Raw genomic sequence first — 21,051 nt, forward strand, 5'->3', positions numbered from 1 at the left:
AATTTCATTTGTTAAGGGTGAGGACTATTGCAAGCTGCATGGATGATTAAATTGATTCCACTCCCTCAAAAGGAATTCCATATGAGTAAAGCTTTGTAGTATATTTCTTATACCATCTTGAGGGGTATCAATAAGATGATATTGATCTAAACCCTCCATAACAAGTTGAGTATTATGGTTTGGCCAACTAATGTGGGGAGGTTGTGTTGAACCAATTATATCAAAGATATCTTGATAAGCTTGTAGGGATGATGGTGCTCCGTGATTGATGTTATCTCTAAATTATTGTTGGTATTGTGGAGGAAAAACTCCATCATATCATGATGGTGCCCTCTGTTATCCAGCCTCCTCTAATAATTAAAAGATTTGACTTTGAACTTTCTCCATCCTATACATACGATTATCTAAATTGAGGCTTGAGAGGACTTAATCACCCATATTTTTTTGTTCATGATTGAGAGATTGATTGTTAGCCATTGAAAAAAGTATGTTGGGAATGTTTATCGCATATGACGTCAAACTGTTGTGTGCTATAAAATTTGGTTGGTATAATGTATATTTTATGTCTTAGCGTTGTACAAAGATTCAACAAGAACAAATAAAGTGGTAGTACCACAGAATTTTTTGTGTAGAAAATGCAAAAATGAAAAAAATTCATGGGGGCTGGCCTGTTGCAAAATTCACTATATTGTAAATGATACAAAGATCCCCCTTTCTTCATTGTTGAAGAAGAGAAAGAGTGCAAAGATTAAGTGTTCGCAGAAGGACATGCTATACCCAACAACAAGGCTTAATTTTCTCAATAGGGATTTTAGAAAGTTGATGCCCACAGGCGGACAAGTATACCCAACAATAGGGTCAAATTTTGTTAATGCTTTAGAGATGGTAGAGATTTCGTATGTTAATCCTCAATGGTGATGGTGATTTTCAGCGGTAATAGCTAATGGTGGTCGTCAACAACGATAACTCGAAAATGTAAGAGAGTTTTTTCTAGTTCTCTCTATCTTTCGTCCTCCCCTCCCTCTTATGTGAAGAATGATGGTCTATTTATAAGTTTTTTAAAATAGCATGCTTCATAAATATGGAGAAAATGTAGGTCAAATTAGAAGTGCTCCATTAAATGGTCCATATAGATTCCCTGCAACATAAAGCTTTCATCAAGCACTTAAGTGCCTTTAGAATTAAGTGATCTTGGGCTCGTTGGTTTTGTCTCATCAAGCAGCTCGATTCGACTATAAGCATGCATGTAATATTTAGAGATCATTTGATTACTCAATTAATGCTTTGAAGTTTTCAAGTACGCATTAGTCCCTTGATTTGAGCCCATTTGGACTCTAATTAGACCGATTTTCATGTCATTGGATTCACTTTGTCGAGACGTTCAGTTTGATTATAAGTTTGCTAAGATCAAAGCTCGATTAGTCCCAACTTTAATTTCGAAGTTTCCTATTCAAATATGTCTCAAGATTAATGCTTTATCAAGCTGATTTTTGGTGACGTATCATGCTTAACTACTCTCTAATGTTTTTCCCCCCATTTGAGTTGTTTAATTACCAATTGAGCCGAACATGAACTCTTCCTGAATAAGAAACATATTTGAAAGACTTGTATGAATTCTACTTTCAAGATCCTCAATCTTATTCTCCTATTTCTTTCTAACTTAATTCCCCTTTCTATGCAGCTATAAATATCACATAAATTACTATCAGAGTCAGCCAGCTTCTTTAATCATGCAGTGTCATTATACCAAAAGTAAAAAAAAATAATTAAGCTAAATTGTGACGTAAATTACCAGTTATAGGCCTCCTTATTTAATTCATTCACGAAGCAGAAGTTTGGAGAATGATTGAGAAACAGGTACGTAGGTTTCAGTATAAATCCACACTCATTAAAGAACACGACCCAGACGCCTAAAACATGATTGTATAATAAGTCCAAGAGCTGTCAACATTGACTTGCTGTATTATTATTATTATCAAGAAGCTTCTTTATTCACTGAGAAGTATTTTACACGGCAATAATGACTTTAGCCATGACATGTCCAGATACTATCTCCATGCAAAATTACGCCTCACCTCATCAATTAATTAGGTACAAAGGAATGAAGAAGCCCAAATTCAAGGGTAGATTTGTCTTTGCAGTTAATATGATCTTTGTTAGCTCTGTGTGTGAAAAAGAATTTGCTGACTGTTATTGACTTCATTGAAGAACAAGTCTCAAAGGATCCACCATTTTTTGCAAAATTGATTATGAAATTATTGTGAGAAGATTAATATTTTTAAAAAATGTTGTGAGTATTATAAATTTTTTTTTATCTAAAATAAAATAAAAAAATATTTTTTTTTCGAGCTATGATGCTTTAAAAGATCTTATTGTAAAAAACTCATTCTCATCATCAAAATACCTAAACGGTAAAAATCAAATAAAAGATCTTTCAAAGCATGGCAATAATTATTAAATAAGGCTTAATTTGAGGAGAAATTATCTATGTGGAGGCTGGACGCAGAACGCCGTCCAAAAACCAATCAGCAATACCGAGCTGCAGTAACGAGCGAAGGGGTGACGTGGTGCATTCTGGTTGGTCTCCGGATGACATTCAGCGTCCACACAAAATAATTAATCTCATTTGAGACACCTTTTGGCTGTTATTTTTTCATTGCTTTCAAAAAAATTTTGTACTTGAAAGCTGCTTTAGAAAACAACAAGAAAATTGTATGGTACGAAGCTTAAGATGAATATGCTCATCTGCATATAAGCTTCAATATATATTTTTTGGGTATAATTATATTATGTATAAATCAAAGGAAAAAGAATATCAGAAGAATTTGCAGACTCTTGGGATTGAATATACAGACATTTAGTTTATTAGATAGTGTTAGGAGTGGTTAAAAAAAAAGGTAAGGGCCTACCTCAAAGCTGTCCTCAAATTTGGTTGCATTCAAAATTGTTCCATGGTTTGAACATTATAATATGTGAAATGAAAATGATGTGCTAATCCCAATATGAAGCTGAACGTGTAGACTTTTTGAGATCAATCTCTTCTTATTAAAATATTCACAAGACCCCTTTCATCAAATAAATTATTCTGCCTTGGCACCTTGGCCTCTTGCTTATAAGGAGCAGTGGTAGAGCATTCAGATAGAGTACAAGTGAAACCATTTTTTAACTAAAATGGTTTCCTGAATCAATCACAGAATAGTACTCTTCCTTTTCATTAGATTGAGAGTCTTTCTTACAACATAGTTGATTTTCTGCATGGTCATATCATATCTAGTTTTGGGATTTTTATAGTCCATGATCTGTTCCATCGGTTCTATCAGTGTAAGATCACTTAGGCTTCAAAGAAGAATTTATAACTTGTTTTGATTGTTCCTTCGGAGGAGTTCATAGTTTTTAGAAGCTATGGAGGAGAAGAATGATATGGATAAGGTTGATGAGATTATGTTGCCGGGATTCCGGTTCCATCCAACAGATGAAGAGTTGGTAGGCTTCTATCTGAGGAGAAAGATACAGCAAAGGCCTCTTTCTATTGAGCTCATCAAGCAACTTGATATCTACAAATATGACCCCTGGGACCTCCCAAGTAAGGCATCACTCATAATCAATTAATATTATTAGATGAATTAGTTTTTAAAGATGAAGAAGAAGAGAAAAAGTTCTTTCATTTGAAATCATTATTTTCTTTGTTAGAACACCGTCACCTTAACAAACTTGCTAAGGTTTTGTTTGGAACGGTTTTTTTCCTGCTTTTTAAAACAGTTTTTTAGTATAAAAATTAAAACTTTTGTACTAAAAAGTTGCTGTAAGAAGCACTAAAAAAGCCATCCCAAACGAAGCTTATGAAGTTTTCTTACGAAAAATTATTAGGTGTGGAGAGTTGATACCTTCCTTATCTTTTTCATCTTCTCCTAATAATTTATGGTGTTCTCACTTTCGCAAGTGAAAAGCAAAACAAAAATTTTAAGTTTAGCAATTTATTTTCCTTTATTTTCATTTTTTTTTATTTGTTTAAGTTTTCATAGCTTTTCCAGACACATGGTTTTAGCATGTTAAGTCAGAGAACTAGTAAAGTAATACTAGTTGTGTCTCCTTGTCCTCAGACAAGTTTAGAAGTCATCCCTAATCAAGTATAACCTTTATCTCTCACTGGCAACAATATGAAAAGACTTCGAAAACCAACAAACGCAAAAGCAATATCAGGAAACATAGGATTCATTTGAGATGGCTTTCTTCCTGCTTCTTAAAACAGTTTTTTTGTAAATTTTTTTTGCTTTAAGCAGAAAAAAAACCATTCCAAATGAAGCCTAAAGGTTATATGTTATGGATAATAAAACATAGTAAATTCATACAGAAACAACTCATGTATTTTTAAATCATAAAGATGACTAATTTTTATGGCATTATCTTGTGAACAGAGATGGCAACAACTGGAGAGAAGGAATGGTATTTCTACTGCCCGAGGGATAGGAAATACCGCAACAGCGCGAGGCCTAACAGAGTCACAGGAGCTGGATTCTGGAAAGCTACTGGAACTGATAGGCCTATCTACTCCTCTGAAGGAACAAAATGCATTGGCCTGAAGAAATCTCTAGTCTTTTACAAGGGAAGAGCAGCCAAAGGTATGAAAACTGATTGGATGATGCACGAGTTCAGGCTTCCATCCCTTAGTGATCCCTCCGTTCCCAAAAGACCTCTTGACAAGAACTTCATTCCTGCCAACGTAAGTCTCTTTTTCTGGGAAAATTATTACCTGACAGAGAGAATCATCTGGATTTCTTTCTGTCTATGATAAAAGCGCAGCCAAAACACAGTTAAAACGCAGCTACTACAATAACTACGTTTTGATTGTGCTTTGACTGTGCTTTTACTGTAGACAGAAAGAAATCCGGATGATTCTCTCTGTCCGGTATCCGAAACTAATAATTTCTCATTCACCTTGGTTTCATTTGGATCAATTATTTTGTCAACTTTGTGGTAGGAAAATGAATTGATTTTTCCATGAAAAAAAACATAATTAAAAATAACCATTTCTTATCATGAACAGGAATCATGGGCCATATGCAGGATCTTCAAGAAGGCCAACACCTCAGCACAAAGAGCACTTTCTCACTCCTGGGTATCTTCATTACCAGAACCGACAGATTTAGACAAGTTCTCTCTTCCCCGTGCCATGAATCTTACACACTTTGCATCAGAGAATACTTCTTGCACCACAGAAGTTGGTTCAGCAATCCAGTTTGGTTGTAACAGTGGCTTAGAATATCATAGCAGTGCAGTGACTTATCCTTCCATGGATTTCACTAACTTTAAGTCCATAAACTTGAGCAGCTGCAAGCCATCTGAAATGCCCTCAAGTTTCATGTTCTCGCCGCCTGAAACATCAATGCCTATCAAGCCATCAGTAGATATGGCCTCCATGCTTCTCAACTTATCCCCTACAATACTTCAGGATATGGAGAAATCTTCTTCTCCGTGTATAGACTTTGAACAGCCAAATCAGTCAAATGGATTCACCGTTACATTTCCATTGGAGGCAAATGGGAACTTGGGAACTGATGAAGAAGATATGATTGCTAAAAAGACTCTGAGTAGCATCATAGGTGGCAATAATCAGTGGGGAAATTTGAGAACCATGAATTTTCCCTTCAACCTCGCAAGTGCTTCTGATGACTGGAAGCTGAATCTTCTATGGGATTCTGCAATCTGTCCCAGCGAGATGTCAACCGGTTATTCTACCAACAAGTGTTATACTTGAAACGTGTTTCTGTTTGAAGTTTTCTTTTGGTCACCTTGGTCTGTTAGCATTACTGTTAGCATGGATTATTATATTGCATGTGTGAGAAAAACGACTATAAATTGATGTATATACTTACTGTAAAGCCTGCTAACAGCAAAGCTAACAGATTGTGAAGGTAATATTTATGTTTGTTTTGATTATCAGTACTTTAATTTTCATAGATGTTTTCAATATTGATACTATCTCTCATCAATCTATGAGTATAGATGTTTGTTTGTATGTACCTTTATTATCGATCTATGAGATTAGATGCTTCTAAAGATATTCATTACATCTTAAATATCAGAGCACTTCTTGAATTTCAAAATAGTCTCCTAACTATTCATATATGATCAGCAGCATGTTGCTTCAAAATAGCCTCTTTAATATACAAATTTGATCTAAATAGTCCTTTTGAGAATAAAGTGGGATTAATTTTAATAATATAGTCGAAGATTAAATTGAGATTAATTTTATATCAAAATTATAATATGAGAGATCATTTTGGATCAGTTTTGTATAGTTCAAAAATTAATTGGAGCAAAATGATAGTATGAGGATTATTTTGTGATTTTTATGCAGTAAAATCTAAAGCTTTCATCGATCAATCTTTCAGCCAAGTAGACATGAAGGCTAAGCAAATTAAGTGCCTGTAAGATTTCGTTTGGGACCTTTTTTTTGTTGCTTCTTAAAGTTATTTTCAATACAAAAATTTGTACTAAAAAACTATTTAAAGAAGCAATAAAAAAGCCATCCAAACGAAGCCTAAACCTCTCCTACTGCAAATCTCATAAACCTAAAGGCTGACAAATCAATCCTTAAAAGCTGATAAATCAAAAACACCAAGCAAAGGGGATGCTGAGAAATCTTTTCAAGCATGGTGCTATTTCTATTCTTCTGCAGCACAAAATCTTAAAGGTCTTCCAGCTCTCCCTTTCTTATCACATGACCATTATTTAGTGATATCTTTGTCGCCATTCGCCAAATTGGATTTAGCATCCAAGCAAAATATTTTACAGGAAAATTTTATAGAACCTCGCGTTTATTACACGGATTTAAGTGGATTAGCATCAGTGTCTATCACTTTTGAAATGATTATTCTGTTAAGATCACAAATAATACTATTGAGAGGATAATTTCGTTTATCTTCAAAAGATTACAAAGAAAATTAGTAAATAGACGAGATTGATGTCCCTGTTAACGTGACATAAACGTATCTTCCAAAATAGTTAAACTACTTAGTGCGTCAACACTCCATCTTTTAAGGGGAGCATATATTTCTATTAGCTATAACTTGTTATATAAATGAAAAAAAGTTAGGTGATTCTGAACTTTGATAAAGATGTAGGCCACTTGTTTAAAATAAAAAATATTGGCAATAATTTTCTTGGCCAGCATAACATCCCTAATGAACTGACAAAATACTTGGATATATTTAACATATGTTAGGAAAGGGATAGAGTCTTGTTGCGGGCTAGAAGATACGCAGGGATAGAGTTAGAAAATTTTACGTCTTAGTTTTGTACGGATATCCAACACACAAACAGAATAAAAAAGGAACACCGTATTTTTTACGTGGAAACCCTGAAAAAGGGAAAAACCACGGGGCCACACCCAGTTGAAAGAATTCCCCTAGTGTTTACTTAGATTACAAGTGAGTGACTTGTCCTTGAAATTGAGGACGATCAGATTACAATAATCAACTCCCGGGAGTTGATTTTAGTTGCAAATGGAGATAGGAAATTCGGCGACGTTCTGGTGGTCGGGCGGAAATCTGGCTTCAATTGATAGTCGGGCAGAATTATGGCGTCAATCGGCTGTCGAGCAGAATTCCGGCACCAGTCAACAGTTGAGCAGAATTCCAGCGTCAGTTGTCAGTCCGGTGAAAGTTCGGCAGTGGTCGAGGAGGAGTCTCTTCCTTCTCTTCATTTTCTTCCTTCTCTTCTTCATTCTCTTATCTTCTTCTTCCTTACTTAATTCCGGCATCGATCGGTTGTCGGGTGAAAGTCCGTGGTGGTTGAGGAGTCTCTTCCTTCTCTTCTTTCTTATCTTTTCTTCTTCTCCTCTCTTCTTGCTTCCTTGTTTAATTTCGACGTCCGAAAATAGGGGGAAATTGATATATCATCGAAAAATTATCTTGGTCGGGCACGAATCTCTAGGCAATAAATCAAGTTGAAAACTTCAAAAATTAAATTGGAGACCATATGAACTTCAATTTCAGCAAACTTATAGTCGAATTGAACGTCTCGGAAATACCAGCCCAACAACACCAAGTCCAACTCAATCCAAGCTCAAATGAGTCCAAATCAAAGACCCGAAGCACATTTGGAGGGTTCAAACTATAATTTAGATTACCAAATAGTTTCTAAATATGGCGTGCTTATAGTTGAATCGAGCGGCTAAACAAGAAGAATCCAACAAGCCCAAGATCGCCAAATTCTGATATCATTAAGACATTCAAATGCTCAATAAATGGCCCATTATTAAGGGATTCAACATCGGCCGTCTATTCAAATCACTGCACATATGGTTGAAGCTGCAATCACCTAATACTTAGTACACAATAATTGCGGACGCACACAAACGAGAGAAAATTTTCAATCATGGTGATTTGGTCTTTGTTCGTTTATCCAAGGTGCACCTCCGGTCCCTGCTGGAGCATATTCAAAACTCGGCAAGAAAAAATTTGGTCCTTTTCCTATTAGTAAGAAGATCAACAACAATGCTTATGTTGTTGATCTACTAGCTGAGTTTAACTGATGTAGGACGGGAGGGGGGTCATGTGAATTTGAAATTTCAAATTAATTGGAAAATAGAAGGAATGGGTTACTTAATTAATCCCTTAAATAGAGTGCCAATTTTGTGAAGGATTTAATTAAAATAGAGAAGGGAAGAGAATAAAGGGGGGCGGCCAAGATAGAGGAGGGGGAAGAAATTAAGAAATATGAATTTAATTTTAGATTTCCTAAAAGGAGGGAAGGAATTGTTTGAAATTCAAATAATCCTTAATGGGGAATAAGGGGGATGTGCTAATAGGGGCTGATTGGGGTTGATTGAAAGCTTTAATAGAGGGGCATTAATTAGAGAGAAGGGGAGAGAGGGGGCCGGTCATATGGGGAGGGAGGAGAAGTGTCCACATACAATATATGTGGACGCACGTAATAAATGTGAGTAGGAAATTAAATCTGATTTTAATTTCAGATTTGAGAGATTTGGGGGGTTTCCTAAAAGAGATTTACTAATTGAGAAAATTAATTTAAATTAAATTCAATTAGAAATTAGAAATTTAATTAGATATAATTTAAATAAGTTTTATAAAATAGGGATTCTTATTTAGGAAACAAATTCAAATTCAAAATTGTGTGAATTTTGAATTCAAATTTGTTACTAAATTGAGGGGGCTATGATAGGAAAGACTTACTTACCTAAAATAGGAATTCTTACTTAGGAAAAAATTTTAAATTCAATTTGATTTGAATTTTTTTTTTTTTAATTTGAATTCGTTGCCAAATTAAGAGGGCTAAAATAGGAAGGGCTTTGAATGCAAGACTAAATTTGTGGAGCCAATGAAGGAAGGGGGTGGCCGGTTAGGCTTGGGAGTGGGGGTAGGGTTCTCAGTTGGGGTGATGGAGGGGTTATGAAAGCCGGCGGTTCAAGGGGGAAGGAGGAAGGGGTTGGTGGTGGTTGAAGAAGGGGAAGTGGGGTCTTAATTGGGCCGGCTTCTAGGTGGAGGGAATAGGGGAGGTGGTCGGCGGCTTTTGGAAGGGTGAGGGAAAATTACTTAGGGGAGAAGAGGGGTGGAGCGGCAGCTAGAAGAAAGAAGAAGGGAAATTATAGAAGGAGAAAGGAAGTGTATGGAAAGAAAGATAAATCATGAGCTCGAACACATTCTGCGGCTGATGGGTGTTGCACTGCCCTCACCTAGAGACTTCAAACCACGAGCCCAGACACAGCCTATGACTAGTGGATATTACTCTTCCCTCACATAGGGATCTCACAAAAGTTTTTTATAAAAAGAACAAGAGTGCAGAATATTTTTTTATGAATAATCCATCATATCAATACAATAGCAAGTGCCTCTATATATAGGCATCAAAATAAAAGAAATTCAAGAAAGACAAACATGCCCCTAGGGCTTACAAAGGACAACTCCCTCAAGAGAGAGTAAAAACGGAAAAAGCATAAATAAAACAAAAAATTACAATTATTAAATTAAGAAAAAAGTGTAATGATCTCGGTCGTTGATCTTCGTCTCTTCCTCAGATAAGTGTTCATTGTCGGATGTCCGCATCATTAACAATTCCCACACTTTCAATGTTGCTAATATATATACACCTATGTGCCACCAGATGACAGTTCACTTCAGTTTGAAAAAACTAGCCCATATTCTCTTCATGTGGGGTCATATGATGCAGAGTGTCGTTATTTAGAGATGGCTTGAGAAACATCTTTGTTGCAGACTAGAATATACGTGACGATAGAGTTAAAAAACTTCCGTCTCAGCATTGCACGGATATCTAGCACACAAACATATGAGAAATAGAAACACTAAGATTTTTACGTGAAAATCCTGAAAGGGGAAAAATCACGGGGCCACGCCCAGTTGAAAAAGTTCCACTAGTGTTTTGCTTGAAATATAAGAGGTCGACTCTTCCTTAAAATTTAGTACAATCAGATTACAATGAATCTCTTCAGGATTAAAAATCAGTTACAACATCAAGCAGAGTTTCGGCATCACTTGAAGATCAGGCAGAATTTTGTCGTCCTTCGGAGGTCGGACAGAATTCCAGCGTCGTTCAAAAGTTAGGCAGAATTCTGGTGTCGGGAAAAACTCTAGCGTCACTTGAGCGTCGAACAGAACTCCGGCGTTGTTCGGAAGTCAGGCAGGATTCAGCGTTGGGCAGAACTCCGGTGTTGCTCGGAAGTTCGGCATAATTCCGTCGTCGGGCAGAACTCTGGCGGTGGTCAAGGAGTTATTCCCTTCTATCCTTTTCTTATTCTTCTCTTCTTCTTGCTTGAGTCCCCTCTCATGAGAAATGAATTGTCTATTTATAGATATTTTGGAGTGTCATGGCTTGTAAATATGTGAGATATCAGGGGTAAATAGGGAGTGGTTGGATGGACGGCCGATATCCCTTGATCATGTACCGTTCGTCAGACATTTGAAGGTCTTAATGATGTCGGAATTCGGCAATCTTAGGCTCGTTGGATTCATCTCGTCGGGTCGCTCTACGTCATATTTGGAAATTGTTTGGTAACTCAAATTGTGGTTCAAACTTTCCAACAGCGCATCGGATCCTTGATTTGGACTCATTTGGGCTCTGATTGAATTGAATTGGGTGTCGTTGGGTTTGTATTTCCTAGACGCTCAGTTTGACTATAAGTTCGCTGAAATCGGAGTTTAGGTGATCCCAAATTTAATTTTTGAAGTTTCCGGCTTGATTTTGCCTCGAGATTCGTGCTCGATCAAGATAATTTTTTGAGGATATATCAGTCTTCTTACCTAATACTAACACTTATTTCTGTTAGATAGAATGTGCTCCACTATCGTGATTTCCATATTTAGTTATATAGTACTTCTTATACCTTTTTACAGTTTAGTCCCTTTTAAAGTATAGGTGATAGGAGGATTATATGCAGAAAACCTGTAGTTGAAAACATCATTTCTTATTCATATTACAATCCAGAATTCCAGTTACTGTTCTATTGTTGCTTGCTTCTTCTTCTTCTCATCTTTGCAGGAATTACCTACATCACAAGCGAGCTCTGAGAAGAATCAAGTAGTTTTTATGATCTTGTCTTTAGATGATTTAACAGAGCAACAGTTGTTAATTTTTTATTTTTTTGGATTTTTGTATGATCCATGAACTTCAGCATTGAGAAAAATGAAAATAAAGACTGTTTTAGTTGGCTAAAAAGTTTTAATCAGGATCTTCACATTCACCGCACAAAATTTTGGGTACTTTGCAGGAAGTCTGTGCTCGACTAAAGAAATAATTTCAACTTTGCTGCACTTGAATGAAATTAATCTGGGTAGAATTAATCCTTATTCCGTAAAACTGAACTGGAGTGTATTTCTTCAATATACACAAGAAAAGTTGACAGGAAGTGAAAAAAAAAAGAGCAAACAAGAAAAGAAGACATCAATTTTCTCCTAGCAACTAACAAGGGAATAGTAAGAATGAGGGCTCCCTATGAATTTTTTTCCCTGAAAAAATAATCTTGCTCAACTTCTTCTGACACCAAATTAACTGATCACTTGTTATTCTTGACATTCTTAAGACTCTTGAAACTATCTTCAAGTCTATTTGAGTGAAGAAGAGGTCATGGCTTGATCTACCTTCTTGTTTCCTTTTCAACATCTTAACCATGCAATTACCTTCCTTCAGAAGGTTCTTCAATTTCTTCTCCTTCTGCAAGTCAAACAAAAATGAAACTAATAGATACACGAGGAATGCAATGATACTCTTTCATTAAAATCTTGCTAATTATTCAAACTACCTTATAGGAATTGTTAAAAGCTATTAAAAAACATGGAATTCTTAAAAATTTCATAAGAAAATCTCTAGACCTATTTAAATAAATATCAATTTATGAAATTTTTGCATAATCAAGATATATGTTATAAACGAAACATTATATCATTTTGGAATAAGACCATAGATTCACCTTCTGCAAACTTGCTTGTATATCAACGAAGAACTCATAGTCTGATGGATCTTCAAGTTCCACATGATTCTCAACTAAACCCTTCATGAATCTTGGGGTTTCATACTTCTCGGCCTTAACAAATTCCCAAAAAATTCTCATTGCTTCTTCCATAATATCCTCTAGCATTTCTCTAGTGATCCCATCTTCTTCTGTTCCCTTCTCCATTTTCTCCTTCAAGAAGTCTTCTGCAACATCAAATTCCTTTTTATTGTTAACACGATTTATCAAAATGTTAAACATATTAATGCCATACAAATTCAACTAGAACATATATGTTTAGTTCACCTTTGATGACTGGTAACTGCAGAAGATTTCGAAGAATGCATCGCTGTTTGACATAATTTGCAAGCCTTGGTCCTTGAAATATTTCATTCTCTACAAATCTTTGTAATGTAACAGTAAATTGTTGGAATTCTGCTGCAACATTATTATACCGATGGCTTATAAATAAATCAGAATCTGTCAGCTTATGAAACTTTTCACTCTGCCACCTAAGAAATTCCCAGGAGAGGCAGATCTGTCCAACATAAACTGTTTCTAGATCGCATCGCAGCTCCTTAATGTACTTCTCAGATGGATCACAGTTTGATTTCTTTTTGCTAAAAGGCAAGAAGCTTTGGGATAGATGAGACATGAATGCTGAGAACATAGACTTCCGAGTTATATTTAATTCAAGAGGATCTCTCAGTTGAAGAAAGCCTGCAATGAATTTATTATAAGGCAATGATATAAAAGAAATTGGAGATAGGTAGATGGTTGAAGACAGAAGGAAGAGAATGAACAAAGCTTACCAGTAGCATACATTTTCTGATAATTCAAAATGTCAAACTTTCTCATCCCCTCCTTATAGCACTTGTACATATTGTGGAGCTCATCCATTGGGTCTTCACGAGATAACTTCTCATCAAGCTTAGTTGATTTTGAATCCTCAATAACACTTGGACTTTCTGATTCTTCCAAGATGGTAGGAAGACCTACAGCTCTAACTTTCTTAAGCTCCATTTTAAGTTGCATAATAAGATCTTGGTGCTCCCATATTTCATCAAACTCATCTTCATCCAAATCTAAAGTGAAGGTTACTTTGGATTTTTCCTCTTCTAGTTCTGGCTTTTTCTGTTCATTATCAGTATTATCTATTGTTTGTTGTCGTTCATAAGAAACATATACTGAATTGCTTGAATCATTTTTTGAGCTATCATCTTCATTCTTCCCCTCTTCGTCTCTGTCCAAAGCTTTAGGCCTTGGTTCTGAGTCAGCTTCTCCAGAAAAATCTAATCTTGCACCGCCAATCTCAACAAAAGAAACTTTATTTTTGGATTCTTCTTCAAGTTTTAGTTGTCTTTTTCTGGTTTCTCTTTTACTTGATTGTATTTTTACTTTTAAAGTAGTTTCATTCGAATAAGTTTCCCTGTTGTTGTTGTTCTCAGCATTAGAAACGTGCTTCTTTTTCTCAGCATGGCTGTCATCGTCATTTGCTTCTTCCCCTTCAGATCTTTCCAAGAAAAATTCAAGTTTTCCTTCTGCAAGTTTATTTCTACTATTTACTGAAGCTTCCCTGATTTCTGAATCATGTTCACTATCACCAAAATAACCATCTGAAAAAGAGCTACCCCAATCAGAATCATTGATGTGATCTCTCACAGAGTAGCAATCACTTGATGGTTCAGAATCAGAATCAAAATCTGAGAAACTAACTGAACTGACCTCAGAACAAACAGAATTGAACTTTTCCACCTCAGAGAATTGTTTCTTTAATTGCATCATGTTCAAAACACTCAAAACTTGGTCATCATCAGCCTTCTCTTTAGCCATGGCCTCCATGGATGGCTTCTGAAAATCTTCTGCAGCCAAAAATCTAATACTCTCGTCTCCATCGAAGTTATTATATTCTTCTAACTCCATGAAGGATTCATGAACTTGAAAGTTCATTGTCTTTGGCTCTCCCATGGTGCCTCTAAAATCTTTCTCAGAGCAAACTTGATATTTTAAAATATCCGTAGATATCACTGAAAACTCATTTTCCTCCGTTAGTTTGACTGGAGTATCCTTATTATCATTACAAATCTGATACTGAAACTTAAAACTGAAGCTTCTACCTTTCTCCTCATCCTTATTAACATAATTCGATTCAGCCAATTCTGACACGTTGAAAGTTTTTCTACAAAACGAAGGATAAACAGAGTTATGGTTAAAACGGTAGAAATACAGAAAATTAAAAAAATGCAGCCTTCACCTGATAACATGCAAGGCAATAAATCTGAAGAGGAACATCAGGGAATTGGCAACGAAGAGCAGGCAAGAACTGATGAAAATCGACATCTTTCTTCACATATTAATTCAATCAAAAACCTTTTTTTTTTCTCAATGACCTCACCCCAACCACTCTTCTCTTCTGAAACAAGCATGGAAGGATGGCTCAATAAGCAATTCTTCTCTTACTCAGCCACATGTTGCAGCAAAGGGAGGAAGAAGACATCTCACCTATGCAGTAGCGAAAAGAAAAGAAGATAATCTTGATTGAGTGTGAAGAAATCAGAGGAACTGATGGTGAGAAGTACTGGCTTATAGAGGTTGAAATGTTACCTAATTGTCTTGGTTGAAGGGATAAAGATTGAATGCTTGAACTCTCAAGACAGTTAATGATTTGGTAGCAAATCAAGGGATTTTCCTGTTGAGAAGTCTACTTCTTAGTTGCAAGTGTCTTGTGGTTACTGATATGGTTGTTCAAATTTATTTATTTATTGAGTTAAAGTCAGTTTGAATATAAATCAAGTTTTAAGTTTTTGCTCGTAGTTGCTTATTAATTCATTTTTCTTGAAGAGTTCAAGTAGATCATCATAGAGTTTTAATTTAGTCTAATTAATTTTTTATTTATTGTTAATAATTTAAGTATAAATATGCTTATTCTTACACATAATTGAATTCATGAGTTCTAATTAAAGATCCGTTTGGGATGGCTGAAATCTTTGTAAAAGTTTTTTTAAAGCTGTTGTAGAGAAAATAACTTTTTTGAAAGCTGCTATAGAAAATAGTTTCATAGCAAAATAATTTCTTGAAAGCAATGAAAAAATAGTGACCAAACAGAAATTATGATTATGTTATGAAAAAAGTTATCCCAAAAAGCCTAAGTATCAAATGAATGATATTTAACTAATTAAATAAATGATTCCGTGTACACTAAAATTTATTTATTCGCTCCAATATCTTATTGACAGTTTGAGCAATGATTGTTGTGTTCAAACGGTCGATATCATCTATGATTGTATATAATGTTTGCAAATAATATAAATGTATGATAGCATCAAATCAATAAATAAATACAAATATTAAGAAATCGTCTGTTTATCATATATTAAAAATTGGCCAATTTGTACAACAGGACATGTAGTTTAGCCTATTTGTGTGCAAAGAGATATTGATTTTCAAAATCATTAAACTTGTACTCAATTTTTTTAATAAATGAGGAGCTTAACAACCTTACTAGTTAATTATATTTAATTGTTCTTTAATGTTTCTTCTTTCCAAATTACATCAACCCAACTGCTATGTTTGAGACTTTTGTAGCTCAACAACTAATTGTTAGATGTGGAGTTTTAATTTTGTTAATCATCTTGGAGATGTTTTAGTTATAATTTTAAGGTTAGTACTGCATATTAAAGTCAAGATTCATTAACATTTTATTTTTAAAGTTAATGGGTATCAAACTCCTTATTAATTCGCACATAATACTTCATAGAAACCGCTTTATACTTCTCCATAAAAGTGGGAGCAATCAATGGTTGCGTAAAATCCATAGCAAGAAGCAACTGGGAGATGGGAGGAAGAGACAGAAGAAGAGGAAGGAGGGAGAAGCTATTAACACTTTATTGGTAAGAGCGTCAATATGGCCTAGCAAATAGAGTTCGGGACCGAGTCTAACTCGAAATGAATATGATCTGATCACTTCAATCAATCTGAACTCAATCTGTTTGCAACTCGGGTAATCTGAACCTAACCTAATAACCCATTTTGATTAAAAAAATTTATAATTTGTAAACTATATAGTCTAGCTTAATCGATAAAAAATAACAAGAAAAAATTTTAAAGAAAAATAAAATTAAATGGGTTGCTTTTGAGTTAAAATAGGGTTCAAAGGATCTCAGGGAGTGGGATCAAAATTATAAAGAGCCAGTCTCAGATTTGCCAATCTATTGGTGGAATAACAAGCCTAGATTTTGATTGCTTGTTTGATGAATAACAAAATTACTTTTTAATAAGTTGCTCAGTCACATTGGTCTTTAGTTGGCCAACTGAAGGTTCATCACCAATGGACTGAAAGCTCTCTCTCTCTCTCTCTCAATGATTTTCTTTTAGTAAATTTATATAAAAATTGTGTAAATATTTGCATGAATAAAACCATGCAAAAAAATAATATAAGTAAAATATTAATTGCTTTGCCTGCTATATTGGCATATTCATAGATTTTAGTACTATCTTTCAAGTCAAGAGTGGATCTATGACAAAATATGCCTACAAATTGAAAATAACAGCCATTGGCAATAACTCGAGGGATTACAAAAAGACGGATAAATCACTATCATATATGTCCATAATTACGTTAATTAATTTCCTTAATCCTGTATTAAATTAGTTCAGAGCCTGAAAGATACTGATAACAATTCAGCATGAAAGACTCGGCTAATAAATTTAAATTTTATTTAATAAAATTAATCATATTAGTCGGCGCAATATAATAAAAATATTACAATAACGGTTACAATTATTAGATCAAATTTTCAATAATTTATGATCAAATTATAAAGTTCATAACAAATTATATGAACAAAATGATAGTATATTATGGTATTCAAATATTAAGCATCTATTTACACGCATATCATATTTGTAAATTAAAAAATGACCCCTCATTTAGTGTATATTTAATCTGTATTTAGTTGATCATTTGATAATATTCAACTTAAATATTTCTCACCTTTTTAGTGGAGTCTATTGACCCTTCAAGAGAATAGTAACTCTATGGATAATGCTAAAACACTAAGACTAAGGGTTTGTTTGAAACATATGCAGCATTTTATAAAATTGTTTGGGGAGTTGATGTGAGGAAATTAGTTTAGCTACTCTTTTTCAAAAAACAACTTTCAATCTCAAAAAAATTTCAATAGCAGTGAAAAACAACAAGAAGCAGTAGCCAAATGAAATTGTGGTTGTTGTTTGCAAAATAAAACAATGAAAAAACTGTCTCAAAATGACCCTAATTCGTCCTTAATATGTTTAAGCAACTATAATAATCTTCACCTTTTTTAACTGATTTGGTAGATCTCAATGATGGATCCAATGCTTCCTTTGCTTGTATGAATCTGGTTTGTGCTGGTGGTGAGGGAATTTGCGAGTTGATTCATTCACCCACTGATTTGGACATATGAAAGAGCCAAAATTGGAGCTTTGTAAGGCAAATATGGAGGTGATTAATGATTTTTCTAGGGTTTTGGAGACTTTGGTTGGCCCAATGGGTAGTGATCCTGTGGGTGGACTTGTGCATGTTGATATTGGTGAGGTTGGTAATGCTTTAGATACTCCCGCTCATTTAAGTGTTTATTCTTCTGATGGTTTTGATCCTGTGGACAATAATGTCGTTACGCCACTTATTGAGGTGCCTATATTTTTTATGTCCAGGGATGCTTTGTTTGCTCATCTTATTGGTAAATCGAGGGATTATGAGGTGATGCATGGTGACTGATTAGATAATTACAATTCTTCATATGGTGGGGAGGAAATTATTGAAAATGATTTGGATTCGCAAGATAATTTTGATTAAGTATTATTCAATTTGATGATGATGGTGGTTCTAAAAAAAAGTAGTAAGCGTTGACGATGACGTAAATCCAAAAAAGAAATGATTTCCTTTTTGGATTGGGCCGTCTTTCATCTGTTGGACTCTACTTGGATTGGTCCGTTTTTCTGTTTGGTGGTGATTGATTCTTCGTGGCCGAGGCAATGATGTGGCGACTTTCTATTCCCCTCTAAGATGGCTGTGGTTTGTTGGCAACTACTGGTGGTGCTTTTGGAGGCCTTTGTTTTGTGGGTTGTTGCTTGCTTCCTCCTTTGGATGGTCCTTGCTTAGCTTCTTGGTGATTGCAGAATGCTTTTTGCCAATGACTAAGCTCGGTTGGCATTTGCTTCATGCTCTTTTTAATGTCACTTCTTTGTTGATTATTGAATTGTATTTTAGCTTGGTCCCTTATTGGACTTGCTTGTATCCTCCTTTTATTGATTGAATAAAATTCCTTTTTTATTTAAAAAAAAGAAGAATAATATTCAAATAGTGCTTAAATTAAATATTCAGTATAATTAATTCACATTTTGATAATTGAAGATGTCAATAATCTAAGCATACTCTAGGAATGAATATCTTTTCATGATTAGGGCCTTGCTTATTATAAATATTTTTTGTATTTTTTTTCAGTCAATAAATTAAAAAAATATATATATGATCAATCATAAGTCCTTGGGTAAAATTTCCCTATTTTGACTAATTTTCAAAAACATTATTTTTTATGCTATGCATATCATTATCATCATCATCTCATATATTGTAATTATGTTGCGTGCATTAGTTATTCTTTGAAAATATGTGAATTCTGGTGTGCATTCGCTATTCTAATGAAGTCACATTACTTGGATCATTATTTTATAAAGTTTATTTTAAGTTATAATATTTACAATTAATTTTCACAACGACATATACAAGTGAATTAATAGTCATCATTGACTAACTTATGACAACCTCTTTAAAATAAAAAATATCTTTAGAGTCTCAACCAACCCCAAGCATTGTTTGAAATTAAATATCATAATTAACAATAGTTAATTTTATAAGTAATTTAAAGTGTTTTTTTTGTAATAATTTTATGACATTTCTATTTGGTTGAAAGCATCTCCGCTCTTGGGCTTCGTTTGTGTTAATTTTTTTACTGAAAAGTCATTTTAAGAAGCAGTAAGAAATAAGACTTCATTTGGGATAACTTTTTTACTGCTTTCTGAAACAATTTTATAGTACATAAAATTATAATTCAAAAAAATTTTATACTAAGAAACTATTTTAGAAGACAGCAAAAAAAGTTTTCCAAACGAAACCTTGATGACTTTCTTACTGCTTCTTAAAGCAACTTTTTAGTACAAAAATTTTAATTTTTATACTAGAAAGCTACTTTAAGAACAATAAAAAACCGTCCCAAACGAAACCTTAATTTCTAAAATAAAGTGCTGAATAATTTTTATTTATGAATACCTCATTTAATTAGATATTGTAGTATTTTGCAAGTTATGGTCTGTGCTCCATTTTTTAATGTAGTAGTAGTTTGTGTTATTGAAAAAGTACTACAAAATAAAATGCAATTCAATATAAAAAATACAATATTTTTGAATTAAAATATTTGACGTTATTTGGATCAGTATAAAATAAATGCAAATAATCATTTCTTTGTTTGATTTGAAGTAAAATGAATGTAATATAAAGCCAATGATTATAGTGGTTGGTGCTTGCATTGGAAGGGGTGGCAGCTAATGGTAATGTAGGTGGAGGCCATTGGAGGATGATAGCGAAAGTAGTGGCCGTGAATCGCCGGTTGGGGCTAGAGTGCAGTGATGGATTCCTGGTGGTTGGTGACGGGCAAACAACTAGCGAACAACAATAGTTATGGCTGACAAGTGATGACCGTAACTAGCGACGATGGGTAATGCAACCAACAATAGTTTGCAGTCGATAGGTGGCTGTCAATGACGATAGCGTACTCACCTTGCGACGTATTTTTAGAATTTGGCGGAAAACGATCAAGCTTTTGAATCCAGAAAAATTTTACTCCATATTCTTTTTTCTTTAAATCAAAGACAAAAATTTTTAAAACCCTTATATTTGAAATAATTTACTCTCATTTTTTATCAAATAAGACTCGTAATATAATTCTCTCATAGTAAATATCTTATCTCTTTTATAATTATATGAAGTATGAAAAATTTATCCCCTTAATATAAAATATATTTTTTTTTTCAGAATTTTCGTCATGATCCCGAAGAGCCTTAGCTCATTATTAACCATTCTGTGAAATGCATAAATTAGAATAATTAAAAAAAAAATATTGCAATACTTTTTCTAAGTATTTATATTTATTGTGAAACTAAATCATCATTACAGAAGTTTTTTGTTCAAAAAAGTTTTAATTAGTTCATCTCATCAAATATTTAAATGACTTTAATTTTAAAATGAGTAAAAATATAAAATTTCTGTTTTAGTTAAGTCTCTGCCTATTCTCTTGTATCCTCTAATTACTCTTCTAATATCTAACAATGGACTGAGGTCCAATATATAATAATGCAAATTGTCTCATATGGTAGATAAATTTTGGCATTGTTTAGGGTAGCAGGGAGAGAATGGTAACCCGAAGCAAATTCAAATAGAAATAAATCACACAACTTTAAAAAGAAATGAAAATAGTGAAAACAAATATCAGAATTTAACGCAAAAGAAAAAAAAAATCAAAACTAGGAAAAATTCAGAGAGCCATATT

General features: G+C 34.0%; 2 protein-coding genes across 2 annotated transcripts; one reads left to right on the plus strand and one right to left on the minus strand.

Annotated features, from left to right (window-relative positions):
• Positions 1–3,120: 3,120 nt before the first annotated feature.
• On the plus strand, positions 3,121–5,965 carry LOC110114553 (protein FEZ-like). The gene is made up of 3 exons (XM_020847472.2): positions 3,121–3,583; positions 4,416–4,720; positions 5,045–5,965. Exons 1-3 carry the CDS (start codon positions 3,403–3,405, stop codon positions 5,753–5,755), a joined length of 1,197 nt encoding a protein of 398 aa, XP_020703131.1. The 5' UTR covers positions 3,121–3,402; the 3' UTR covers positions 5,756–5,965.
• Positions 5,966–11,815: 5,850 nt separating this feature from the next.
• On the minus strand, positions 11,816–14,806 carry LOC110114542. The gene is made up of 5 exons (XM_020847458.2): positions 14,721–14,806; positions 13,279–14,645; positions 12,773–13,186; positions 12,446–12,672; positions 11,816–12,189 (listed from the first exon to the last, which is right to left on the minus strand). Exons 1-5 carry the CDS (start codon positions 14,804–14,806, stop codon positions 11,938–11,940), a joined length of 2,346 nt encoding a protein of 781 aa, XP_020703117.1. The 3' UTR covers positions 11,816–11,937.
• Positions 14,807–21,051: the final 6,245 nt, after the last annotated feature.

The sequence above is a fragment of the Dendrobium catenatum genome, unplaced genomic scaffold, assembly GCF_001605985.2.
Source record: "Dendrobium catenatum unplaced genomic scaffold, ASM160598v2 fragScaff_scaffold_157, whole genome shotgun sequence".
NCBI lineage: Eukaryota > Viridiplantae > Streptophyta > Magnoliopsida > Asparagales > Orchidaceae > Dendrobium > Dendrobium catenatum.